Source organism: Mustela nigripes, chromosome 9 (assembly GCF_022355385.1).
Source record: "Mustela nigripes isolate SB6536 chromosome 9, MUSNIG.SB6536, whole genome shotgun sequence".
In the NCBI taxonomy this organism is placed as follows: Eukaryota; Metazoa; Chordata; class Mammalia; order Carnivora; family Mustelidae; genus Mustela; species Mustela nigripes.
This window is the reverse complement of record NC_081565.1, coordinates 33,185,338-33,208,665: the sequence shown is the minus strand read 5'-3', so window position 1 is coordinate 33,208,665 and position 23,328 is coordinate 33,185,338. Positions and strand designations below refer to the sequence as shown.

General features: G+C 45.6%; 1 protein-coding gene across 5 annotated transcripts in view; it reads left to right on the top strand.

Annotated features, from left to right (window-relative positions):
- The window catches only part of CCDC180 (coiled-coil domain containing 180), a 62,502-nt gene extending 43,490 nt beyond the window's left edge, over positions 1–19,012 (top strand). For 3 of the 5 annotated variants that reach the window (XM_059411246.1, XM_059411245.1, XM_059411244.1), the window contains 9 exons: positions 1,457–1,534; positions 6,304–6,370; positions 7,172–7,313; positions 11,033–11,193; positions 11,729–11,866; positions 12,388–12,499; positions 14,172–14,277; positions 15,056–15,191; positions 15,598–19,012. In XM_059411246.1, coding sequence (XP_059267229.1) covers positions 1,457–1,534; positions 6,304–6,370; positions 7,172–7,313; positions 11,033–11,193; positions 11,729–11,866; positions 12,388–12,499; positions 14,172–14,277; positions 15,056–15,191; positions 15,598–15,729 — 1,072 coding nt within the window. In that variant the 3' untranslated portion in view covers positions 15,730–19,012. Of the gene's footprint in view, positions 1–1,456; positions 1,535–6,303; positions 6,371–7,171; positions 7,314–11,032; positions 11,194–11,728; positions 11,867–12,387; positions 12,500–14,171; positions 14,278–15,055; positions 15,192–15,597 lie in introns of those variants that run through there. The other 2 variants (XM_059411247.1, XM_059411248.1) reach the window with 2 other exon arrangements.
- Positions 19,013–23,328: the final 4,316 nt, after the last annotated feature.

Below are 23,328 nucleotides of genomic sequence, written 5' to 3'. Positions count from 1 at the left end.
ATTGGAGGGTGCCTGGGTGGCTCAGTAGGTTAGGCATCTGCCTTAGGCTCAGGTCATGATCCTGGAGTCCCAGATCAAGGCCCATATTGGGCTCTGTGCTCAGCAGGTAATCTGCTTCTCCCTTGACCTTTCTATCTCTCATGCTCTCTCTCTCATCCTCTCTCGCTCTCAAATAAATAAAATCTTAAAAAAAGGGGGGGGCACATTGGAGATGGCTTCCCTTACAGGAGGAATCCTAGACTTCTACATCCTGGCCATGCCCTCTGCCCACTGTACCTCCATTGCGGTCATTAGACTCATGGCTCAGTGGGTGTGGACCTCACTGTCTCCTGATAATGATTTTATAGAAGGCGAGTAACAGAGCCAGTGGCTGAAGCGACTTCTGCATTCTCTGAGAGCCCCTGTTTATATGCTTTCATTCCTGGTTTTGAGGAAGTGGTAATGAGGAAATCCCTGCTTTGCATACCTCCAAGAGGCCCATTTGAACACGAACGCCATCTGCAATGTGGAAATAAACCCAAGGCCAATCAAATGAGAAAAGCAACGGCTATTTATTCGGAGCGTGGTACAGCAAGGGGGTCAGCCAGCATCACTTAACATTTTAGCCGAGACTCAAAGGCCGATGAGGGAGTGAAGAGGCAATGGTGAAGAAATGGAAGACTTTCTGTGTGCTTTTATTGGAGGCTGTTGACATGGGGAAACTGGAGGCCGGCCAGCTAGCAGCAGCCAAACGAAGTGATTACTTAGGGTTGTGTATTTGGCTTTCTCTGGTTAGTCTCAAGTTAGAAACAGGGAAAATGATCAAGTCCTAACCTTTTCGAGCTGACAGTTACATGAGTAGTTGTTTAGCATTTTGGATTGCCATGAGAGAGAACAGTAAGGCTTCCTGCAAGTCTGCCCTACATCAGGCTGGCTTCCCAAGTTTTTCTTTATAGTCGACAAGGAGTTGCTTTCCTGGGCAGGTGGCTATAGGGTATGGGTCAGAGATTTCTGTATTTTTGTACAGTCCAGCTGTTATCCATTTGTACAGTCAGTCTTTCAGTGGTTACAAAATACAGTCCATGTTGCTAGGGCTATCTGATGTTGCATGGAACCTACTTAAACTAAACATTATTCGCTGCTTCTATGAAATTCAAGTTTAATTTGGCATAATGTACTTTGATTTGAGAAGCCCCTCAACCTGTTTTTCTTTAGGTCCTCACTACAGAGAAGCAAGGATATATAATTTCTGGCCCTTCACCCCCTCTCAGGGACCTTGGGTGGGTTTTAACAATAAGGACTTCACCCCCACAATAAGATTGTCTCCACAGAAGATGGGGAATAGGGAAGTATCTTGAAGGGTTCAGCCCCAGACACGGGAGTCATGGTATCCCCAGGCAGGCCCAGAGGCTCTAGGCCCAGGAGACCTGCCTATCCATGCCAACCTCCCAGGCACTGACTCACCTGTGTCTCACAGCATCACACGGTACTCCAAGCCCAACCGAATGGACAGAAAGTTCCAGGTGCTCGGGGAGAAGCCACCACCTCCAGCTGAGTAAGTGGAACCTCATCCTTTAACTCTTTAACCCATTGTCTCAGTCAGGGGGTGGCTAAACCTGACACAACTGGGGGGAAAAGAAGAAGGAGGGGTGGGTGAGGGGACAGGTAAGGGTCAAGGTCAATGTGTCTCATTCCATTTCACCTAAATTCTTTGAGAGACATGTTCATCAAAATTTCTCATTTTCCAATCTAAGTTTTTTGGGGTAGCAGGGCAGCATACCCCTTTTAGGTTTGGGGTTTTTTTTGTGGGTTTTTTTTTCAATTTTCTAATGCCTCACCTCCCCTATTCCTCTTTTCCTTTATTTTAATTTTATTGATTAAAACAAACTCTTTTTCACTTAATATGGCTACATTTCAAGCTGTTTAAACAAGCAAGATTTTAGCTTCAGAAAACTGGGGGCCCTCAGAGAAAGTCAAGATATACAATGAATACACACATACCCCCTTAACCAGGGATCTCACCATCACAGCACCCCTACTTATAAGTCTTTTTGCCTCACTGGTCTTATCTCTGAGGTTTTGTGAACTTTGCAAAGAAAAAAAAAAAAGTGGCTTTCACTTCAGGTGGCCCAGATGTTGGGTCCAAGTCAGCAGCTAGAATCTCCCTTGTTCCCTCACAAAAAGACATTCCTTATCATTAAAATCTTGACTCTCTCTTTCCATTTTGTATAGTTCTATCATTTTATCGCATGTGTATATTCGTATAACCATCATCAAAATCAAGAAACAGAACTGTGCCATCACCACCAACAGATCGGTCACTCTGCTGTCCCTTCATAACCATACGTACTCCCTCTCCATCACCATTTCCAACCCTGAGCAACCACAAATCCCTTTTCCAGCCCTACCATTTTGTCATTTCAACAATGTCATATAAACAGTCTTATACGGTGTATTACCTTTTCAGAGTGGCTTTTTGCACTCAGCATAATATCCTTGAGGTCCGCCCCAGCTGTCACATGCATTAGTTGTCCATCCCTTTGTGTTGTTAAATAGTTAGCCACCATATGGAGGCACCATGGTATTTTTGTGGTGGAAAGAAAAAAATCACAGACTAAACAGAAAGCATTTATGAAATCTCTGAAAGGGGAGAGACTTTCCTGGCCTAGCTTAGTGGTGAATTGATCAGGAAATGGAATCAGACAGATGATGTTTTGACCCCCACACTGGGACTCTAAGCAACATCTTCCAAGCCTTCATCTTCTCTGTGCACTGCGGGTAGAAGACGATCCTCCTCATGGGGCTGTAGAGAGGAGCAAAGGGTTACCCACAGGCCTCCCTTGACTATACAGGATCATCACCCCAAGAAACACTAGATGAAATCACAAGGAAAAATGATGGAAAACTTTGGCAAATAGGTTTTTTAACTCCTCTGAGGTAAATTGCAATTAAAAGTTATATAGCAACCAGCCAAGACACAACAGTGGTAGATAAGGTCAACAAAGCAAGAATTGGCTCCTCTTCCTGCCCCCCTGCCCTCAGCAAACTGCTAAGGAAATTTCCAGCACTCAGTAGGGTAAGGGGGAGAACTGGAAGAGACCACACACAAGGAGGAGATAAAATTAGGAACACACATGTTGAGAAAACACTAATCCTCACTAGAATGCAAACCAACGAAAGGGGAAGAAATCCATTCCATATTTTGCCCGAGATTAACCAATCTGTAAATAGATTTTTAGAGGAAGTTCCCAGTTTATCAAGGGAGAGTGCAGATGGTCCCTCCCAGGTACTGCCAGTGTGAGTTGTTGAAGGAAAATTTATTCTGATCCTTGTTTGAACAGTAGGGAAGACTTTATGCAGGACCATTGCAATAGGCGTCAAGACTGTTCCAACAGGGGAAAGGTAGGCCTCAACTCAGAGTACAATAAGGACAAGAGAAGATCTGTAGCCAGTGTACAGAGCGGTGGGGGGGGGATGAGTAGAAAATTGAAAGGTAGTGGGATTCTTGCTAAGCCTACTTAGCAGGATTCTTGGTCATGGTGATCGGATAGCGAAGGTCATCCAATATGAGGGTGGGGGGGTTGTGTCTCAACTGACTTTACAGTGTTCTTGCTCACATAAGACCCAGCAGGCCAAAGACAGTGCCCAAGGATGAGGCCTCGTCAGGAAGTAGGCTCAGAAGAGCCTGTCTGAAGTCTGGTCGAGCAGAGAGTCATTGTTAGTCCCTCCTCTTATTTAAGGAAAGACTATCAGTTCATTTCTCATTCCGTCGGCTTTTGTTCCTTAAAGACCAGCTGAACCACCTGTTGAGACTTGGTGGTAGGGTACCCAGTCAAGCTTTCTGGATGCTGGGCCTGAAGCATCCTGAGTGGCCTACACGGGAGTAGCTCTAGGCATTATGGTTATCTCTCGTCCAGTGTCAGCTTGCTGGACTTCATTAGATTTTGGAGGGAAAGTCAGCCATAAATGACAGGAAGTCCCAATAAGGATCCAGGCAGCCAAGCCTTGTTCTCGGTGGCATCAAGTCAGCCAAGTGGGAGAGAATTTGGAAATATTCACTGGGGGAGTTGTAGCCAGATATTGAAGGAAACTAGCAGAACTGAGTGTTTGGTAAGGACTGACCAACTGTGCAAGATGGCAAGATCCCAGTCCCGTTTACAGATAGGTAACACAATCTCAAAGACAGTAAACAGGACTAGAATCTTCTAACCCACAAGAATGTGCTGTAATTTTCCACTGAGGCATAAAGCTTCTATCACCCCTCTTTCTGATGCTTGTCTACAAAACATGTCTACAAAACATGCCTGATTTCTTTAGGTTTGGCCTGATTCTTCATGTAGGTGCAGCAAGTGTGGTAACTGACCGCATAGATCTCTTCATAAAAAGTTTCAGAGTAGACTTGCAAAAGCCTCCTGGGGCTAAGAAGCCAGGCTAGAGTTCACCTGTGATCCTTCTAGATTTAAGTGAAACCCTCTCTTCTTGAGACCCCACAGTATTCTAGGTTCCTCGGCTTGCTAGGAAGGGGTCTTCCTTCCTCACCTGTAAGCTGGGAACCCTGTAATCCAGGTACAGGCTGCTTTTCCCAAGAGGGCTTTGTAAAAACCACTGGCTCCATAAAATTGACCCTAGTTCCTTATAATTGTCTGGTCATATCTGATTCTATGTGTCCTTCTCCACATGATATTCTATCCAAAGCCTTGGTTATGTATTAGTGCTTTGAGGTATGTCCCATTACAAGGAGGATGGATTCTTACTGAACCCCCATGAATAGTTGGGGGTTGCCATGAAAATAGGTATACTCAGTAAGAGTTCTCAAATTCTGGGATGTATGTCAGTGGCTAAAACACTCAACCTATTTCCAAAGAGCGCTTTTTCCTTTTCCATTTCAGATATTTGTTTTTAGTGTTCTCTGGTTCCCTGAGAGCCCTGAGAGGGATGGGAAACCTAGAGTCCAGGGATTGTGGGAGCTGAGGGTGGGGATGGGAAGGGAAAGATCCTTCAGGGTGGACAGAGCTGGGGCTTTGCAGGGGGGCATGTCAGAATAACCGGGAAACTGAAGGGGAGATGGAGGTGGCTAGAGGAGGAAGTCAAGGAACAAAGGTGAGGCGAAGGCAGAGGGCTGAGATGGACCAGTCTGGGGATATGTGAAGTTTCCCAGAGAAGCCAGTGAGGTTCCACATTATCCTTAGTCAAATCATGCCAGTGGCATGAATCCTACAGCAGACTGTTTGGGAAAGGATGGTGAACAAATACAAAGGATTCTGTCTAACGTTTGGCCCAAAAGAGTTTTTGTCACAGCCAGCAAAAGATCTTTCTAGAAAGCAGTTTGGGAAGGTAGTAAAGGCCATAGAATTATCCTTTTGTGCACCAAAAGGTGTTTCTCCCAAGGAAACCATCTCCCAAGGAAACTGTTGAGAAGAGAGAGCTCACACAAAGATACACCACGCAATACTTTTTATACTGGTTAAAAATGGAAAAACTTAACATTCTAAAAATAGTAGATTGCAAACCATGGTGCTTCCATACTCAGTAGTGTTACACAGCCATTTAAAGAGATATCTTAATGTGGGGGAGCACTTAACAAGTGAACAGAATGTAAAATATACATGAACCTAATTCCAAACTGATTTTAAAAGCAGCAGAAGGAAATAACATAAAATGTTGGCCTTTATTTTTCCCTTTGCTTTTCAGTCTGTTTCTAATTTTCTTTAATTATGATGAGCAAATTTTCCAAATGAAACATCAAGTGACTGATATGCATATATTTTAGAAATTGGCCAATAACATGTGTGTTCAGCCATCACTGTGTCATTAATAGAAATTCTGAAAAATTGTGTCCAGGTGGACTTTACTGTTTTTCTGGGAGAGATAGAGGTTAATCAGCCAGTCCCAAATCCCCCTGTGGATAGTGTTGTAGGGTTGAGGACTACTTTGAGAACATGGGAATAGGATGGTCAGGAATTGTCTCCAAGCTGGGATCTGAGGAAGAGCAGTAGCAAATGTGACCAACAGGAAAGTTGGCAGTGTTCTTGGGGTGGGGAGGGGAATCGGTATGTGCAAAGGTCCTGGGGCAGGAGCAAGTAGCTACAAGGATCAATGAAGCCAAAAGAGCATAGACTCTTGGAATGGGCCAAACCCACCTTGTCACATCAGAGAGGGATTTAAACTAGACACATAGAAATATTAGGTGAGAGCACACCTGGGCATCACATGAAGTGTCTAATTCTGGCTGGGCCACAGAATGTTTTGTCCATTTGGTTTTGCCCACACCATTTGGTGTGATTAGATAAGGCTCCTCAGGGATCTGTCTTTTGTGTATTGCAGGGATTTTAAAGGGATCATCCTGACCCTTCTCTGGGAGAGCAATGAGCATCTGTTGAACGTGGTAGAGGTGAGGGCCGCTACCCACAGGCCTCGGCCTGTCCCTTGACCGGCGGTGGGCCACACATCACAGCTGCCTCTGCCTCTTTTGTTCTGCTGATAATGGCCTTGTGGGTGAAATTGAGAAAGGGGATTCCAGCTCCCACACCCACAGCTACCCACCTTCATGTCACCTCCTGTGTTTTCCTAAGAATTAAACCTCATTTAATAATTTATCTATTTATTGATCCACCAGACTTTTCCCAGACACTGTGTGTCAGATACTGAGTGGGCCAAGAACAGCAAGCCCAGTCTCTGTCCCTGGGAGGCCAGTGTCCCACAGATGGGCGACAGGCATGATGGCCCCACGGGTGGGGCTGCTGGAGCAGGCACTCTGGGGGGACGTCCAATGGGAGCTACCCAGTGCCCAGTTCCAGCACACCCCACACGCGGGTGTCTGTGCATGTTCCCGTCAGCCTCCCACTGGGCTGCAAATCCTTCAGAACTGGGGCTCTGAGTCTTCCATATTGGTGGTGCTCGGCCTAGTACCCAGCTTGGCACTTCAGAAAAAGCATCATAGAAAGCTTTCGACCTGATCATTGAAATAAGATTCCATTTGGGTCTTGAAGGACAAAGAGAGTTTTGCCATTCGGTCATGTGTGCATTGCATCTGGGATAATGACAGTGATGAAAAGGGCGATTGGGTAGGAGGAGTGTGACTGGCAGGGGTGCCATCAGGAGAAAGAGCTAGGCGGCGTGGAGGACAGGGTGGAGATCATAGGAGCGTGGAGATGCTCTGGAGCCCCGTGGTGACGGTCAGCCTCTCCTGCAGGAGTTCTATCGGAGAGAGAAGCGTGCCATCACCAGGCCTGACTGCATGTATGAAAACTTTGACCAGTGCGCCGAGAACATCTGCAAGAAGATCCTGGAGTACCACATGCAGACAGACGAGTACCATAACTCCTGCCTCATAGGTGGGTGCAGGTGACAGGCAGGTGGGCAGGTCAGGGGCATGGCACGTGCCACTATCTGAGGGGAACCTGGGCCTCAGAGCCCGCAGGAAGCCTTCTTGACCTGGAGGTTACCAGGGGAGGCATGGGAGGCTCACTGTGAAGAGCCATCCTCTTAGGGTGAGGTCAAAGTGTTGATCGGATTGAATTGGGAGGAAAAGCAATGCTGAAAAAAAAAAAAAAATCACGTTTCTTGAGAAATCTGGTGATGGACATCACTAAGAATGCTTTGTTCATTGCACAGATGACTTTGAGAGCTTTACTGAGATACTCACATGCCATCCCGTTCGCCCATGTAAAGTACAAGCCAGTGGATTTTAGGAGACTCACAGAGTCAGACAACCATCACCACTGCCAGTTTCAGAACCCCTGTCCCTCCATCACTACTGCAGCCCTCAGCACTGCTCAGCAGCTTTCTCCCTCTATAGATTTTCCTAATCCAGGCTTGCATATGAATGGAACCATGTACCGTGTGGTCTTTTATGGCTGGCTTCTTTCATTTTCTGTAATGTTTTCAAGGCTCACTCATGCTGTAACAAGTGGCACTATTTCATTCCTCTTTATGGCCAATTCTTATTCCATTGTGTGCACATACCATGGTTCGTTTATCCATTCATCTGGTGGTTTCCACCTTTGGCCACTGTGAATAATGCTGCCACATGCATTCGCACATGCATTTTATGTGGACGTATGTTTTCACTGCTCTTGGATATATATAACAAGGAGTGGAACAGCTGGGCCCCACGGCAACTCTGTATTCGACCATTTGAAGAAAACTTTCCATGGTTGGTTGTTTAAGTGTTCTACTGGATGCCTGGCCTGTGCTGGGCTCTGATGACCCCAACAGACACAGCCTCCTGGAGAGCACAAAAACAGTCAGGTAGAACACGTAGTCTGTTCACGTTTATTGTAATGACTTGAAAGAAGCTGTGAAAACACACCCAGTGCCTACCTTTGTCATCTCTCCACGTTCCTCCACAGCTTTATCTATAGCCATGTCTGTTGTATGCTCTTTTAAGCCCTAATTCTTCCTGCTTCTAAGGCAGGAAACCTGAGGGCCCCTCACAAGCATGCTTATTGGTAGAGGAGGAAGAGGATAAGGGGACACCCAGAACTCAGATCAGACCCAGCACTGTCATCTCCCTGCCTTGTGACCTTGATTAAGTCCCCTCAATTCTGTGAACCTCAGTTTCCTTATCTGTACACCAGAGATTAGGACAACACTCACTGCCGCAGAGACCCGCCACATCCAGGGAAAATCAGCCGTGTGGGTCTCACTGCTGTTACAGTACAGCGACTGGATCTCAAACTGTTTCTCTAGCTCAGAATTTCCCCACATGGGCGCCTGGGTGGCTCAGTGGGTTAAGCCGCTGACTTCGGCTCAGGTCATGATCTCAGGGTCCTGGGATCGAGTCCTGCATCGGGCTCTCTGCTCAGCAGGGAGCTTGCTTCCCTCTTTCTCTCTCTGCCTGCCTCTCCATCTACTTGTGATTTCTCTCTGTCAAATAAATAAATAAAATCTTTAAAAAAAAAAAAAAAGAATTTCCCCACATGAAATCCAGGATCCTAGCCTCTATGACCATCCTCAAACAAAAGGTTCTGGTCAAATGGGTTTGGGAAATGCTGCAGATTATGTCTTCTCTGCAGGAGTCACAGTTCCCATTAAATGGTGACTTCCATTTCCCAAAGCATGGGAGTCCAGTATCCTGACTAACGTTCCCACTGAAAACATTTGGAAGTATTGGATATAATATTTTTGTGATAAAGTATTTTTTATTAAAGATTAATTATTTATTTATGAGAGAGAGAACATGAGAGAGGTCAGCTAGAGAATCAGATTCCCTGCTGAGGAGGAAGCACGGTGTGGGACTCAATCCTGGGACTCCAGGATCATGACCTGAGCTGAAGGCAGCTGCTTAACCAGCTGAGCCACCCAGACATCCTGTGATAAAGTCTTTTAAATGTCTTAGTGAACTAGTGATAAAGTAAGAAACTCACAAGGCCCCTAAATTGGGTGACAATAGGAACTCCAAGAGACAAATTTAATAGCAACACATTGCCCAAAGGCCTTTGCTGACTTCCAGGTGAACTTGCATCTTTAATTTCGTGAGTCTCCAGGGCCTTGGGAAGAAGAGACACAGCCCCAGACCACCCAAGGGAGAAAGTCTGGAAGGACACAAGCCACAGAAAACTGGGACCCCAAAGGGCTCCAGCTGCAGAGTAGGGCAATTGAGACAGAAACCAAGCCCCCCTCCCCATTTCCACACCACTACCACCACCAGTGACTAGAAAGAAACAGTCTTTTTTTTTTTTTTTAAGATTTATTTATTTATTTATTTGACAGACAGAGATCACAAGTAGGCAGAGAGGCAGGTAGAGAGAGAGGGGGAAGCAGGCTCCCTGCTGAGCAGAGAGCCTGATGAGGGGCTAGATCCCAGGACCCTGAGACCATGAACCAAGCCGAAGGCAGAGGCCCCAACCCACTGAGCCACCTAGGCACCCCTAGAAAGAAACATTCTTATTAGAAACTCTGCTACTGGGTAAAGCAGAAGGAAAACTCCAATGAATCCATAGCTATTGGGATGCCTGGGTTAAGTGTTAAGTGGCTGCCTCTGCCTCAGGTCATGATCTGGGATCAAGTCCTGTGATGGGCTCCTGCTCAACAGAGAGTCTGCTTCTCCCCCTGTCCCTCACCCCTGCTTGTGCTCTCTCTCTCTGGCAAATAAATAAAATCTTTTTAAAAAATCCATAGCTATAAAATAGTTTTTGTACTTGAATTTGACTTTGTTTTTGTGGATCATCCAAAAGACTTCCTTTGGATAATATAGCTCAAAATGAGCTTGTGTTAGTGGTGCCCAGATGCTTACCTGGTGGAGACAACTACACATCCTTTCTAGAAAAAGCCTGCCTTCAGTTAAGACCTTTAAGGATTCTCACAAATCAAATGTCCAGAATAAAAACTCACAGTAAGATAACAGACAACACACACATGCACACACACACACATGCACACACACAAGAAAGGGGCCCCTTAAGTGTGAGTCACAGAATGAGATCAGTATTGAACATATCAGACCTGAATATAAAATCATGTATTTATTAGAATTAATTAGAGTTAATTATTAGAATTAATTAATTAATGAGTAAGGAGTGAGAAGCTATTAAAATGACCAAGTAGATAGGAAAGAGAACCATATAGAACTTCTAAATTGGAGAAATAAATAGATGAAGTTTTAAAATTATGAATGGCTTTACTATCAAAGAAAACATCCAAAATACAAAGCAGAAAAACAAAGAGATGACAGTCTGGGAGACAGGCAAAGGGATATGGTATGAGAAGGTAGATCTAACGTAGAGCTACTTAGGGGTCCAGAGGGACAGAAGGGGACTGGAGTCAAGGCTGTCTTTGAAGGGATAAGAAAGACTCTTCAAGAGTGGCTGCACTTTTCATGAGCTGGGAAGTCCTGCCAAGTGGTGAAGAGAAATCCTTTGAACTTGCTTAATCCAGTGTTTTCCACACTGCTCTGACCTTGCCCCCACCCCTCCTGATGAGGTAGCTGTTGCCAGGTGGTAGACCCCGTCTTTCTCTTTGGAACATTGCTTTGGGATTTTGTGAGAGTGACCACTTCAGCACCTGCCTTTTCCTGTCCCCTCCCTTGATCCCCCACCTCCAATTCTTATAGAATTACGGGCCCAGATGAGGAGATTTGAGGAGCTCCTGCCCCAGGTGTGCTGGCTGGTGATGGAGAACTTCAAGGAAAACCACTGGAAAAGATTCTGTGTCTCTGCCGAAGAGATCCGGGGACAGTTCCGGAATTATCAGGAGAAGCTGGAGAAAGGGAAGGTGGGGTCCCCCAGCCCAGCCCTTCCTCTCTAGGACCAAGGGCCCTGAGAGCTCAGAAATGGAGGCAGAACTGGGCAGGGTGGGGTTGACGGATTGGCTCTGAGGGCAGAAGAATAGGGCATTGGAGAAATGTCTTCTTCATAGAAGGTGTTCAATAAACTTATTTTTTTATTTACTGGGTGGGTTTGCTGTTTCTGTGGGAGTGTGTCATTGACATCAGCAGTGATGGGCTACCTGGTCCTTAGAGGCATGGGACATGGATGCCATCAGTTTTATTGGACTAAGGCCCTGGTTGTGCTGAGGCAGCTGCTCAGCTCTCCCATTCCCTAGCTCTCAGCGTCAGCTCCAACCATGCCCCCATCTGGCCTTCTCTGCCTCTCCTCTGCCCTTCCATGGCCCTTCACACACCCGAGTTGGAGCACACATCATTCTGGCCCTGGCCTTTATTAGCAGAGGACATGGGCCAATGACCTTTTGTTCCGGACCTAGAAACCAGGTCAAAACCCCCACTGATTTCTGGATTATTTGGTTGAAGGATGAAAATGCCCAGAAACTCCATCTAAATCTTGGACATCCCGCACATTTCCAAGAAATGGAGTCTCTGTGTCAAGTGGAAGAGAAAAGGCAGAATGACTTAGACACCGCGATCATGACAACCAGGGAAAAGCTTGAGGTCAGTGGTGCCATGAACCCCCAGGTCGGGGTGCTAAGGGCAGCACCGCCCCAGAGAGATCCCGTCCCTGCCCCAGTGACAGTCCAGCGACAGCGCTGAGCACGGCGCCTAGCTGGCACCCTGGCTGAAGACGGGCATGAAAGTCAGCATGTGTTATGGGCTAGCTCATCATTATTGGCGGGTCTCACGTGTGTCTTTTGATTTCTCAGTTCGTTAACTATAAAATTACTAATGAGAACTTCTTTTTTCGAGATCCATGTCTATTTATATCTCTTTAGTGAATTGCTTGTGGTCATCCCTTGGCCACTAATGAATCGCTTCCTATTTTCAAGCCCAGTCAGCTCTTGGGAGAGGCCTCTTGGCTGAGGACCAGATGCCACTTACCTTGGACATAGCCGACACATGGCTTTGGTCTTGTCTCACCTGCTGTCTCACCTGCTGTCTCCCCAAGTCCTCCCTTGGCCTGCCTTTGGAGGCAGGCTCCTCTCCCTGCAACGCCAGGATGCCCATGTTTTCCCCAGGAATTCACCAGGAGGTACGGCCGGCATTTCATAGCCAACTTGGCCTCCTTCACCGAGAAGTTCTTGCTGCAGTTGGATGAAGTGGTCACCATCGATGATGTCCGGGTTGCAAGTAAGTCATGCCGCTGGCCTTATGCCTGGGCCCCAGGGGGTTGGTGAGGTGGAGGGTGATGGGCCAGAGCCATCTGCTTTTACCCCCATTCCACCAGAATGAAAACAGACTTTCCACTGAGAGGATTGATGGATTTTTGTTTTCATTAAAAGTAAAGTGTTAAAAAAAAAAAGTAAAGTAGTGTTGTTGTTTAAATTAAAAAAGCAAATCCCCAAATGGGTCAAAAATTATATGTAAAAAAAAACCCCTAATAGTAAATATTTTCATAATCTTGGGGTAGGGGAAGCTTTCCTAAGTTTGGGAGGAGAGCCAGAAGCCATTAACGGCCTCCAAAGGCACTCTTCTGTGGCCAAAAAAAAAAAAAAAACAAAGAAAAATGTCAAGAAATTGAAAGACAAACCACAAACTGGACAGATATTTTAGCAAGCTACTATATATATAAAGTTGTGAATCATGTATTAAATGTTATCCATCTATCACTAACTTAGCAAGTAATTAAAATATTTTTATTTTAAAAAGCTTGTTTTCCAAGGACAATACATTTTTATAGTAAAATTAAGAACTCAATATCAGTTACAAAGGAAGTAAAGGAAAGAACACAGTCTTTCCACCCAGAACGAAGTGCCATTTCTGTCGGCTGTCCATCCTCCAGGCCTTTCCTTTGGGGCACAGGCCTGAGCGTGTGTGACTGTGTGGGGCAGATTACAGAGTATGTGCTCTTTTATAACTTAATTCACCCTCAAGTGGTCATTGGCCAAGCCAGTAGGTTATCTTCTTGAGCAGTTTCTCTTACTGTGCATTCTACTTTATTACTTAGTCCCTTGCTGTTAAACATGGGGCCATTTCCAGTTTTTCACTCCTGTGCTTGTGCTGAAGGGAGCATCTGCATCCTTATATCTCTATTCTGGGGCTCTAGGTTCCTAGAAGTAGACTTTTGGGATCAACATATATATGCATGTTGAGGCACTGGGCACATTCCCATACTGGCAGTCTCTCCGTCCAGTGTGAGCCCTGTGTGGGAAGCGGGGCCTGCAGAGGCACTAGAGATGAGGGAGAACGGGCAGACCAGCCAGCAGCGAAGACACTCTCGGTACCTTGGAAGGAACCGGGGTGCTGGGGAGATGCCCTGTATCTGCCTCAGGGAGGCCTTTCCTGCTGTAAGTCAGGCTCCTTCCCTGGGAGATTGGGGCTGCCCCTGCCTGCTGGCTTTCATACCACTGGTGCGGCCCTCTCAGGAAAGCATATCAAAGGACAGGTCAGTGAGCCAGACATCAGAGAGATGATTTGAATATTTTTGCCCCAGGGGTAGTTCTTCCATCAGAACCCATTTGCGCTAGTAAGAACTAAAACTTATCTGGAGGCTCATGGGAGCTGTGTGAAGGTCAGAGCATGGTGTCCTGGGCTTTGGAGCTGGGAAGGGCACCTAAACTATACTTCCTGTCACTCAGCCAGGACCCCTGCCCGCCGCTGCTGGCTGCCCGCCTCCACCCCAGGGCTACAGATCTGGTGCCCTCAGCTTCTCTGTGGGACCAGGCTCAGTGACCCCCTGGAGACTCCAAGTGGGAAGGAGGGGAGGAAGCCCTCATCCCTCCAAACGTAAGGTCAGGGGGAAATCCTCTTGATCTCAGCCTACGTGTGAGGCCATGGTCATAACCTGTCTTTTGCCTGCCAGGGATGGAGTCCCCCAGACAGAAAGCATCAATCCTCATACGGAGGAAACTTGCTAGACTTTCCCTGAAGGAAGAAAGTGAGAAGCCCCTGATTGAACGGGGGAGCAGGTAAGAGCCGAGAGCATTGAGGAATACTCACCCGGGGCGGTGTTTGCTGGCGCACGGGGCAGTGGGATGGTTAGGAGCCTGGAAGCTTTGGAAAAGCATTATGTTCTAAGCCTCAGTTTCCTCTCCTGAGAAATGGGCATGGCAGCCCACCTTCCATGGTATTTCAAAGAGAAAGTTCAATGAGATCTTTCTTAGAATGCCTCTGGCACATAGCAAAAGCTCAGCAGTTATTAGTTTCCCTGCTAAGGACACACAAAGTGGGGGCCTGCAAAGAAAGGGAGGCCCATCCCAGTATGGGGCACATTCTCGAGGTGCTAGGTGGCCCCATGAACCCCTGCATGGGAGTTGTCAAAGTGCTTATTCCCTGGGCCCCAAGAATGTGGCTCTGGAAGAAGTCAGACAGTCAGGCAGTGACCCAGTGCTCAGCCCAGTAGGAAAAATGGGCCAGGAATGGGTGCCTGCCACCTGGCCAGCCCCCTGCTGAGGAAACAGGCCTGGTAAAGGGAGCCAACCAATGGTATGGCGTTGCTCCCGCCCTGCGCAGAACCCAAGACCGTCCATGCAGACGGATTTAAACAGTGTGAAAGTACGAGAAAGAATTTGAAGAAGCATAATGTTAAATGCTCAGTAAGGTTTTCCTTTTAATGAAAATATTTCAGACACGATGTTTAAAAAAAAAAAAAAGATCTGCTAGGCTCTTCCACCAGGATTGGAGGGTGCGCTGTGAACGATGGTGAGGACAAGCCTGTCCGACTTCACCATGCGTGTTTATTTGCAGGAAGTGGCCAGGAATCAAACCCACTGAAGTCACCATCCAAAATAATATTCTCCTCCGGAAAACATCATGCATCACCACCACCAAAACGACCCTGGGTCACCTGGCAGCTGTGGAAGCCCGAGATGCCGTCTACCTGGTGAGTGGAGAGACCACGTGGGGCCAGGCGGGACCCAGGGAGCGCAGGGCAGCTCTTTGGCTGCCTTGGGAAGAAGGGAGCTTCCTGTCACAGGGTTCCCGGAGCTTTGGCCCATGGAGCAGATGACCCATGTCAGGGTGCCCCAGAACATGGTGTCAACACTCCAGATGGTTAATGTTCTCAAGCCCGAGGCTGAGATCTGCAGGTTGTGTCCAGTCCCAGTGACAGCGTGGGTTTGATGGCTTGAGCCCCAGTGCTGAGGGACATCCCACCCAGACTGGGGGGTGAAGGAGGACCTTCCAGAGGAACGGTTGAGTGAGAGCGAGGGGACAGAGGTCACGGGAGCAGTGGGCAGCTGTCCAGAAGACCCTACTCATCTGGCCTCTTCCTGATGCTTTGCTCCTAGAAATATCTAACACTATTTGAAAAGGAGTTGAAGAAGATCCAGGAGGACAGCATGTTGCAGGTGAAGGAGGCTCAGAGCTGGAAGGACTGCTGGAAGCGCTCCATGCTTACCATCCAGGGCCTGTACTTGTGATACCCTCAACCTACCCCATGTAAAGGCTCATTTTTACTGGACTTCTCTCTCTGTCTGTCCATCCATCCATCCATCCCTGCTCTATACCCAACTCTGTAGCTCCATCAGTGACCAGGACATGGTGTGGTCTCTGTCCTTGTGGAGGTCACTTCCAAGGAGGAGGACGGAGGGAAAAGGGGAGTTCCACGTGGTTAGCGGGGATGGTGGGTCACAGGCGTGGGCCGTTTAAAAGAAAGACCAGCATGTCAGAGGATGTAATTCCAATAGGCATGCTTGGCACTTCAGCTTGGAAAACGCAATAATTAAAATGTATGAGCACGAATACATTTTACATTTCACAGTGTAAAATAATTGCGACCATGCATCCAACAAAGAAGTGATCCAGTCTTGATTGGGTATCTGTCTGGCAATTTGCCTGACCAAATTAGAGCATTTTGAGGAAAACCTCCCAGGCCTTCTTAATTTTCCTGGGGCCTCTTTAACCTTGTGAGGCTCAGATCCTTCTCTCTAGAAGCCTACATGGTGCCATCTTCCTTGCTGATTTTATCTTCCTGGATTAGGTGGCCTAAACATGCCAAGTCTCATTGGTCAGTAGCTCTCTGTGGCGGATGGACAGGCTGCCTACATTCCTTCCTTGACTTTGTCAACTCCTGTTTCTTTTACCTGGTTTGTGTTTGGACTTGGCATCAGTTTGGATTTTCCCATGTTTAACCTCTTTTAATGACTTGATGAGGGGGGCTTTTGTCCCTGCTTTACAGGTGTTGAAACGCAAATCCAGAAGGCGGAGACAACCAACTAAAGGCACACAACCAGCATAGAACTTCAGCATGATTTTTGGTTTCCCAAACGTGGGCGAGGACTTGGGGACAAGTCGATTGTTTTGGAGATGATCCCAAGAAGCATGGGGAAGGGGAGCCTGGAAGGAGACTTAGCCTCACTCCCAGCCCTTCCACCTCCCACAGCAGGCACATTCTGCCCTCCTCACCTGTCCCCCACCCTGCATCACCTGTCCTCTGGCCTGCTGCTGACCTGTCTCCTGACCTGTTCTCCTATAACCATGGTCCGCACTAGGGGCTATGGGCTCACTGTAGCTCCAGGTGCCTGCAGAGGTGGACTGCAAGGCTCCAGTCCTCTCCCCTCAAGTCTACCCTTGGGACCTTAGGGATTCCCCATAGAGCAGGTAGTTAGGAAAATGCATGCCACTGCCCCAGGACAGAGCTGCCTCAGTCTCTTTCTAACTCTCCCTCTTGTAAGTTCCCCTGTGTCTACTCTTCCTTAGCCACACGTCCATGATCCCCACCTGAGAAGTCAGTGTGAGTGAGTGTGCCTGTGTCCAAGTGAGGATGTGGAGAGGAAAATGACCTTATATGGAGAAGGGGGTAGACAGGGGTCTCCCTAGGATCTTAGAGGCTCTCAGCATCAAGTAAACCCCAAAGGGAGGTGTTGAGCCCTGGCCTAAATCTTTTCCTTTTCCTTTAGACTCTGCCCACCTCCTAAGCCCCAGACCAGTCCCTGACACACTCCTGGCCTCAGTTTCCTAATTGTGTAATGAGAAACCAGATACAGAACCACGTAAGTGGGTGTTCGGTGAGGTCAGGCTCCACCAAAACAGGTTGAGGGTGTCAGGGTGGAGTAGCATGGGTACAGAAAAGAAACCAGGGCATGGCAGCCAGTCTGTGTGCCCATAGCCAGGCACACACAAGGGGCCCTGGGGAAGACCCAAGAAGAGTGCATACACATGAGCCCTCAAACTGATGTGTACGCATGTACACGTGAGGTTGTTCTCCTGCAACCATTTCTGTGCACCCCACAGCTGCTGAAGCCTGGGTCACAAGTTCTCCCCCAGACCCATGCAGGGGTATCACTTTAACTAGGACGGAGGGTGGGGAAGGGGCAGTTCCTCAAAGAAATGCTGATGTACTACTGTTCCCAATAGATGAGGATGTAGATGTCGGGCAGGCAAAAGCACCCCAAGTCTCAGAATCATGCGAGCTGCCTCCAAACCTGTCTCTGCCACTATGCTCAGGGGACTGTCCCCAGAGAAGGGACCTGTCTTGTCCAAAATCACACAGTGATTCAATAGCCAAACTCATATTTTGGTTAGGCTTGGATTTGCCTATATATAGCAGAAAACCCAAAGTAATGTGGCATAAACGAGAGATTTAGATCTTTCTTATATAAAAGAACTCTTTTTCTGTTATGCGACAACTCCAGTGACCCCCACCCCCGGCAACTGGACAATGACACTGACTTATTTGTGACTTACTCAAAATAACCAGAGAAAATTACTTATGTTCAGGGAGACGGGCTGTCCTCGGTAACCCCCTTCTCTGTATTCATGAAACTTTCCCACATCCCCTGCAGTGGAGGACATTTGTTAATAAAAGAAAACAAAACCGAAAACGAATCCCCCCACCCCCCCCCCAAAAAAAACTCTAACGGGCGGGCAGTCCTTACTGATCCTGGACAGCTTGTCAGGGAAGACCCCATGTCATCTATCCTCCAGCATCTTAGCTTGTGGCTTCCATCGTCCAGTCTGTCCCTGGCCCAGGGTGGCTGGCTGCTGGAGCTCCAGCCTAGACCAGCCACCAGGCCTGAGAGACGGCACTTGAGACGGCAGCAGGAGGAAAGGAGGAGGGCAAAAGAGGCCCTGCCAGCTGTGTCTGGGCCATCTGGCCAGACTCCCCGAAGTCCCACACCCCACTCTGATCACATGTCGTTGGCCTGAACTTTGGTCACTTGACTCAGCTGCCACAGAGGTTAGGCACTTTAATTTTTTCATTTGTCGAATTGCTGCCCAAATTAAAACTGTCTTTAAGCAAAGGGGAAATGAAAACTGTGGAAACTACCAGCACTCTTTGCTACCCAGAACTCCAAGATGAAGAACAGGAGAGGGGGTTCTTTTCAGGTGGGTAGGGCGTCTGCAGCCTCTCTTTCCTTCATGTTCACTGGTTCACAGAGAGAGCAGTGTCTCTGCTCTAAACCACAGCATATGAGCAGGACCTCTGCTTTGGGCTTCCAACAGAATGATGGGAACTACTGTGTCGGCCTTCATCTGCTTGTCCCTTACAGGAAGATCTGAGCAAACCCTTCTCTATTTCATAAATGGGGTGGGTAGAGGTCAGGCTGTGAAGTCTTTTAAGCAAGCAACATGTTCCTGAAATGCTGAGTCAAAATTATATCTCTGTATATCAAATAGAATCTGTTGACCCCACCATGTTGAACGCCACAGTGAATATACTAGTAAAAATAATACACACAAAATAAAACTAACAGTGGTTAACATCGCTCATGGTGAAGCTCATTGACTAAAAATTAATAGAGGAAAAATATATTTGAAAAACATTTTGATAGGCATAACTTGACCCCAGAAAAATGACTTGATAGAAATAATAATCCCCTAAAATTTATAATAGCAGACTCTGTAGTCAGCAAATTATGATCTGGACCAAAAATCAATTTATGTAAAAAAAGGATCCTAATATAAATAGTTGCAGTGACTTAATAATAAAAGTAGATAAGCTACAATTGAGTTTCTGTACTATGTTTGTTTCTCGAATGTTGTCTCACTTTTTAGCACTTAACAGGCCTCATATTTTAGAGCAGTTTTAGGTTTATAGAAAAATTGAGCAAGTAGCACCAAATTCTGTTTATCTCACTCCCTTCCCCCACAGTTTACTCTATTTTTAACATCTTGTAATAGAGTAGTTCATTTGTTAAAGCTTACAGACCAGTACTGGTACATTATTACAACTAAAGTCCATAGTTTATGGTAGGTCTCATTCTTCCTGCTACACAATTGATGAGTGTGGAGTGGCATGTCTCCACCATTAGAGCATCAGGCAGAAGAGTTGTACAAAGCTCACATCCCATGTTCAACCTCTTCTTTCCTCTCTTTCTCCCCCAAACACTTTTTGTCCTCGCTAGAGTTTTGCCCTTTCCAGAATGTCAAAGAGTTGGAACCATATAGTACGTAGCCTTTTCAGACTGACTTTTTTCATTTAGCAATATGTATTTAAAGTTCCTCTATGTCTTTTTGTGCATGGGTAGCTCATTTCTTTATATTGCTGAGTAATACCCATCATCTGGATGTACTACAGTTTGTTTATCCATGTACTTACTAAAGGATCTCTCAGTGGCTTCCAATTTGGGGCACTTATTCATAATTGTTGAATATTTGTGTGCAGGCTTTTGTGTAGATGTGTTTTTTTTTTTTTAAGATTTTATTTATTTGACAGAGATCACAAGCAGGCAGAGAGGCAGGCAGAGAGAGAGAGGAAGTGAAGCAGGCTCCCTGCCAAGCAGAGAGCCCAATGTGGGGCTCGATCCCAGGACCCTGGGATCATGACCTAAGTTGAAGGCAGAGGCCTTTACCCACTGAGCCACCCAGGCGCCCCTGTATAGACGTGTTTTCAGCTCTTGTTTGGTAAATACCTAGGAGCATGATTGCTGGATCATAAGGTAGGACTATGTTTTGCTTTTTAAGAATCTGCAAAATTGTCTTGCCAAGTGGTTGTACTATTTTGCATTCCCAGCAGGAATGTTGTGCCATACCATTGTCAGCATTTGGTCTGATCAGGGTTTTGTTGGTTTGTTTCTTTTTATTTTTCATTTAGCCCTTCTAAAGGATGTTTGGTGGTATCTCATTGTAGCTTTAATTTGCAGTTTCCTAATGATATATGATGTTGAACATCTTTCCATATGCCTATTGCCATCTGCTTGTCTTCTTTTTTTTTTTTTTAAGATTTTATTTATTTGACAGAGAGAAAGATCACAGGTAGGCAGAGAGGCAAGCAGAGAGAGAGGGGGAAGCAGGCTCCCTGCTGAGCAGAGAGCCCGATGCGGGGCTTGATCCCAGGACCCTGAGATCAAGACCTGAGCCGAAAGCAGAGGCTTAACCCACTGAGCCACCCAGGCGCCCCTGCTTGTCTTCTTTGATGAGATATCTGTTCAGATCTATTATCCATACTTTTTTTATTGCCCATTTTTTTAGTGATTTGCTGGAGGTATCTTTTCCTGAATTAAAGAGTTTATTTTGCTTCTGAGATTTTGTTTACCAATTGAGATATTGTTGCATTTTAGGCATCCCTTGTATGTTTTGGACATCCTTATTTGCCATCTTTATGTCTTCTTTGCTGAGGTGTCTGTTCAGATCTTTTGCTCATTTTTAAATTTAATAATTCTTTGTTTTCTTCCTGTTGAGTTTGAAAAGTTCCTTGTGTATTTTGGATATCAATCCTTTATCAGATAATGTGTTTTGTAAATATTTTCTCCTGGTCTGTGGCTTGTCTTTTCATTCTCTTAGCAGTCTTTTGCAGAGGAGTAGTGTTAATTTCAGTTAAGTTCAGTTTATCAGCATTTTCTTTCATGGATCAAACTTTTGATATTTTGTCTAAAAAGTTGTTAACAAATCTAAGGTCACCTAGATTTTCTCCTATGTTATCTTTTAGGAGTTTTATAGTTTTACATTCTACATCAGAACATTCTGAGTTAATTTTTGTGAAAGTTCTTTATGAAGGTTCATTTTTTTTGCAAGTGGATGTCCAGTTGTTCCAAAACCATTTGTTGTAAAAATCTATCATTTCTCCATTGAACTGCCTTTCATCCTTTGTTAAAGACCAATTGACTATATTTGTGAGGGTCTATTTCTGGGTTCTTTATTCTGTTCCACTGATGTATTTGTCTATTCTTTCATCTAAAACCACACTATTCTTTCTAAAGATTTATTTAATTTAGAGCTAATGTGTGTGTGCAAGCAAGGGGAGGGTAAGAGGGAGAGGGGAAGCAGAATACCCACTGAGCAGGGACTCAGATGCTGGGGCTTGATCTCAAGACCCTGAGATTTTGACCTGAGCTGAAACCAAGTTGGACACTTAACCAACTGAACCACCCAGGCACCCTTATACCACACTATCTTGATTATTGTAGCTTTACTTTATAATAAGTCTTGAAGTCTGGTAATGCAGTCCTCCAATTTTGTTCTTCTCTTTCAATACTGTGCTAGCTGTCTTGTCATCTTTTTTTTTTTTTAACCTTTCCTTGTAAACTATAAAATCAACTTGTCAATGTCCATAAAATTACTTGCTGGGATTTTGATTAGGATTACATTGTCTATATAGATCAAGTTGGGGAAAACTGACATCTTGATAATATTGGGTCTTCCTATCCATGAACATGGGATATCTCTACACTTAACAATTCTTTGGTCCCTTTCATAAGAGTTATAGTTTCCCTATAAAGATCTTATAAGTATCTGTGAGCACGACAATGCTTTGTTGTAGTCCTAAAGAAGATGCAAAATGTGGTTGTATTTATTTAGATAATCATCCAAATGAAAATGAAAATATTTTACACTCTTATTGAGAACTCTCAGATCTCCAACAATAAGCCAAGGACACCAGTTTATACAACATTGGCCTAGACTCCACTCCTATCTTGTCAGCACCACAGTTCTAAGTAGGTTGCTGATGATGTTGTAAACATTGCCCCCAAGTTATAAAACCAGCTTTCCAGCAATAGGGTTTATGCAACCTGTCATAATCCCTAGCCACAAATCCTGGAATTTCAAATAAAGACCTTTTTACCTTCCCAGACACATTACAAGATCAGGATTGAGACTTGGAATCACCCAGAGCAATGCTTTTCTCAACTTTAGCAGTATAGGCTCCAAATACCCCCAAGGAAAGATTCTGACAAAACAGTTGCAAATTATGTTATTGAAAACACCTGGACATTATCTGAGTTATAAATGGGTCTTGTTTATTTGCAAGGAAATGACCAACTGGAATTTAAGACTTTGTTCTGGGTACCATTTTCAAGAAATTTGATTAAGTAAAGCTTGCTTAGAGGAGGTAAATGTGACATTTAATTAAGAGAAGACATTAGGAAGGTTGTGACAGCAGCCTCCAAATATCAAACAAGCTCTCCTCTATAGGGAAGATTCCATTCTTTCTCTTTAGCCAACAGGTAAAACCAAAGCTTATGAGTGGACACTCTAGGGAGAGAGTTTTTAGATCCAAATGGCATTTTGATAGATATTCAGAGCTACCTGCCCAATAAAGACAGGGCTCATACACAAGGGGAAGTCCCTCACTGATACAGAAATGGTCCATGCAGAGGAACAATGTTTTGAAATAGTTCATAAAGGATGTCTGTCTAGTTGACAGGCCTGTTGATGTCAACAAGCATCTGGAGAAGTATCAGGTCACACTCCTCCAGCCTCTCCTCTACTTTACCACCCATGATCTACTAGGATTGGAGGTGAACACAGTGCCTTCCCAGGAAGGAAAGGATGTAGAGAAGAAAAGAATTGATTGGAAACATCTGGAGATGTGAAAGGAAAAATTCTAGGATATAGAATGGCAAAATAAAGATCAAGACTCTTTCTGAACAATTGTCAGCCCATAAATTTGTACCTGGATTTGGTGCAAGCTATTTGTTAACCTCTATTATATAGGTCTACAGCTTTCCTTAGAGATTTTGATAAAGGAAAAAAGTTTACTTTGTCCTTATACTTTTCATGCATTTTACTTTGCTTACTTCTTCAGTCCCTTATTTCATTCATCAGGTACACATAGAGGCAGCATAGCATTGTAGAAA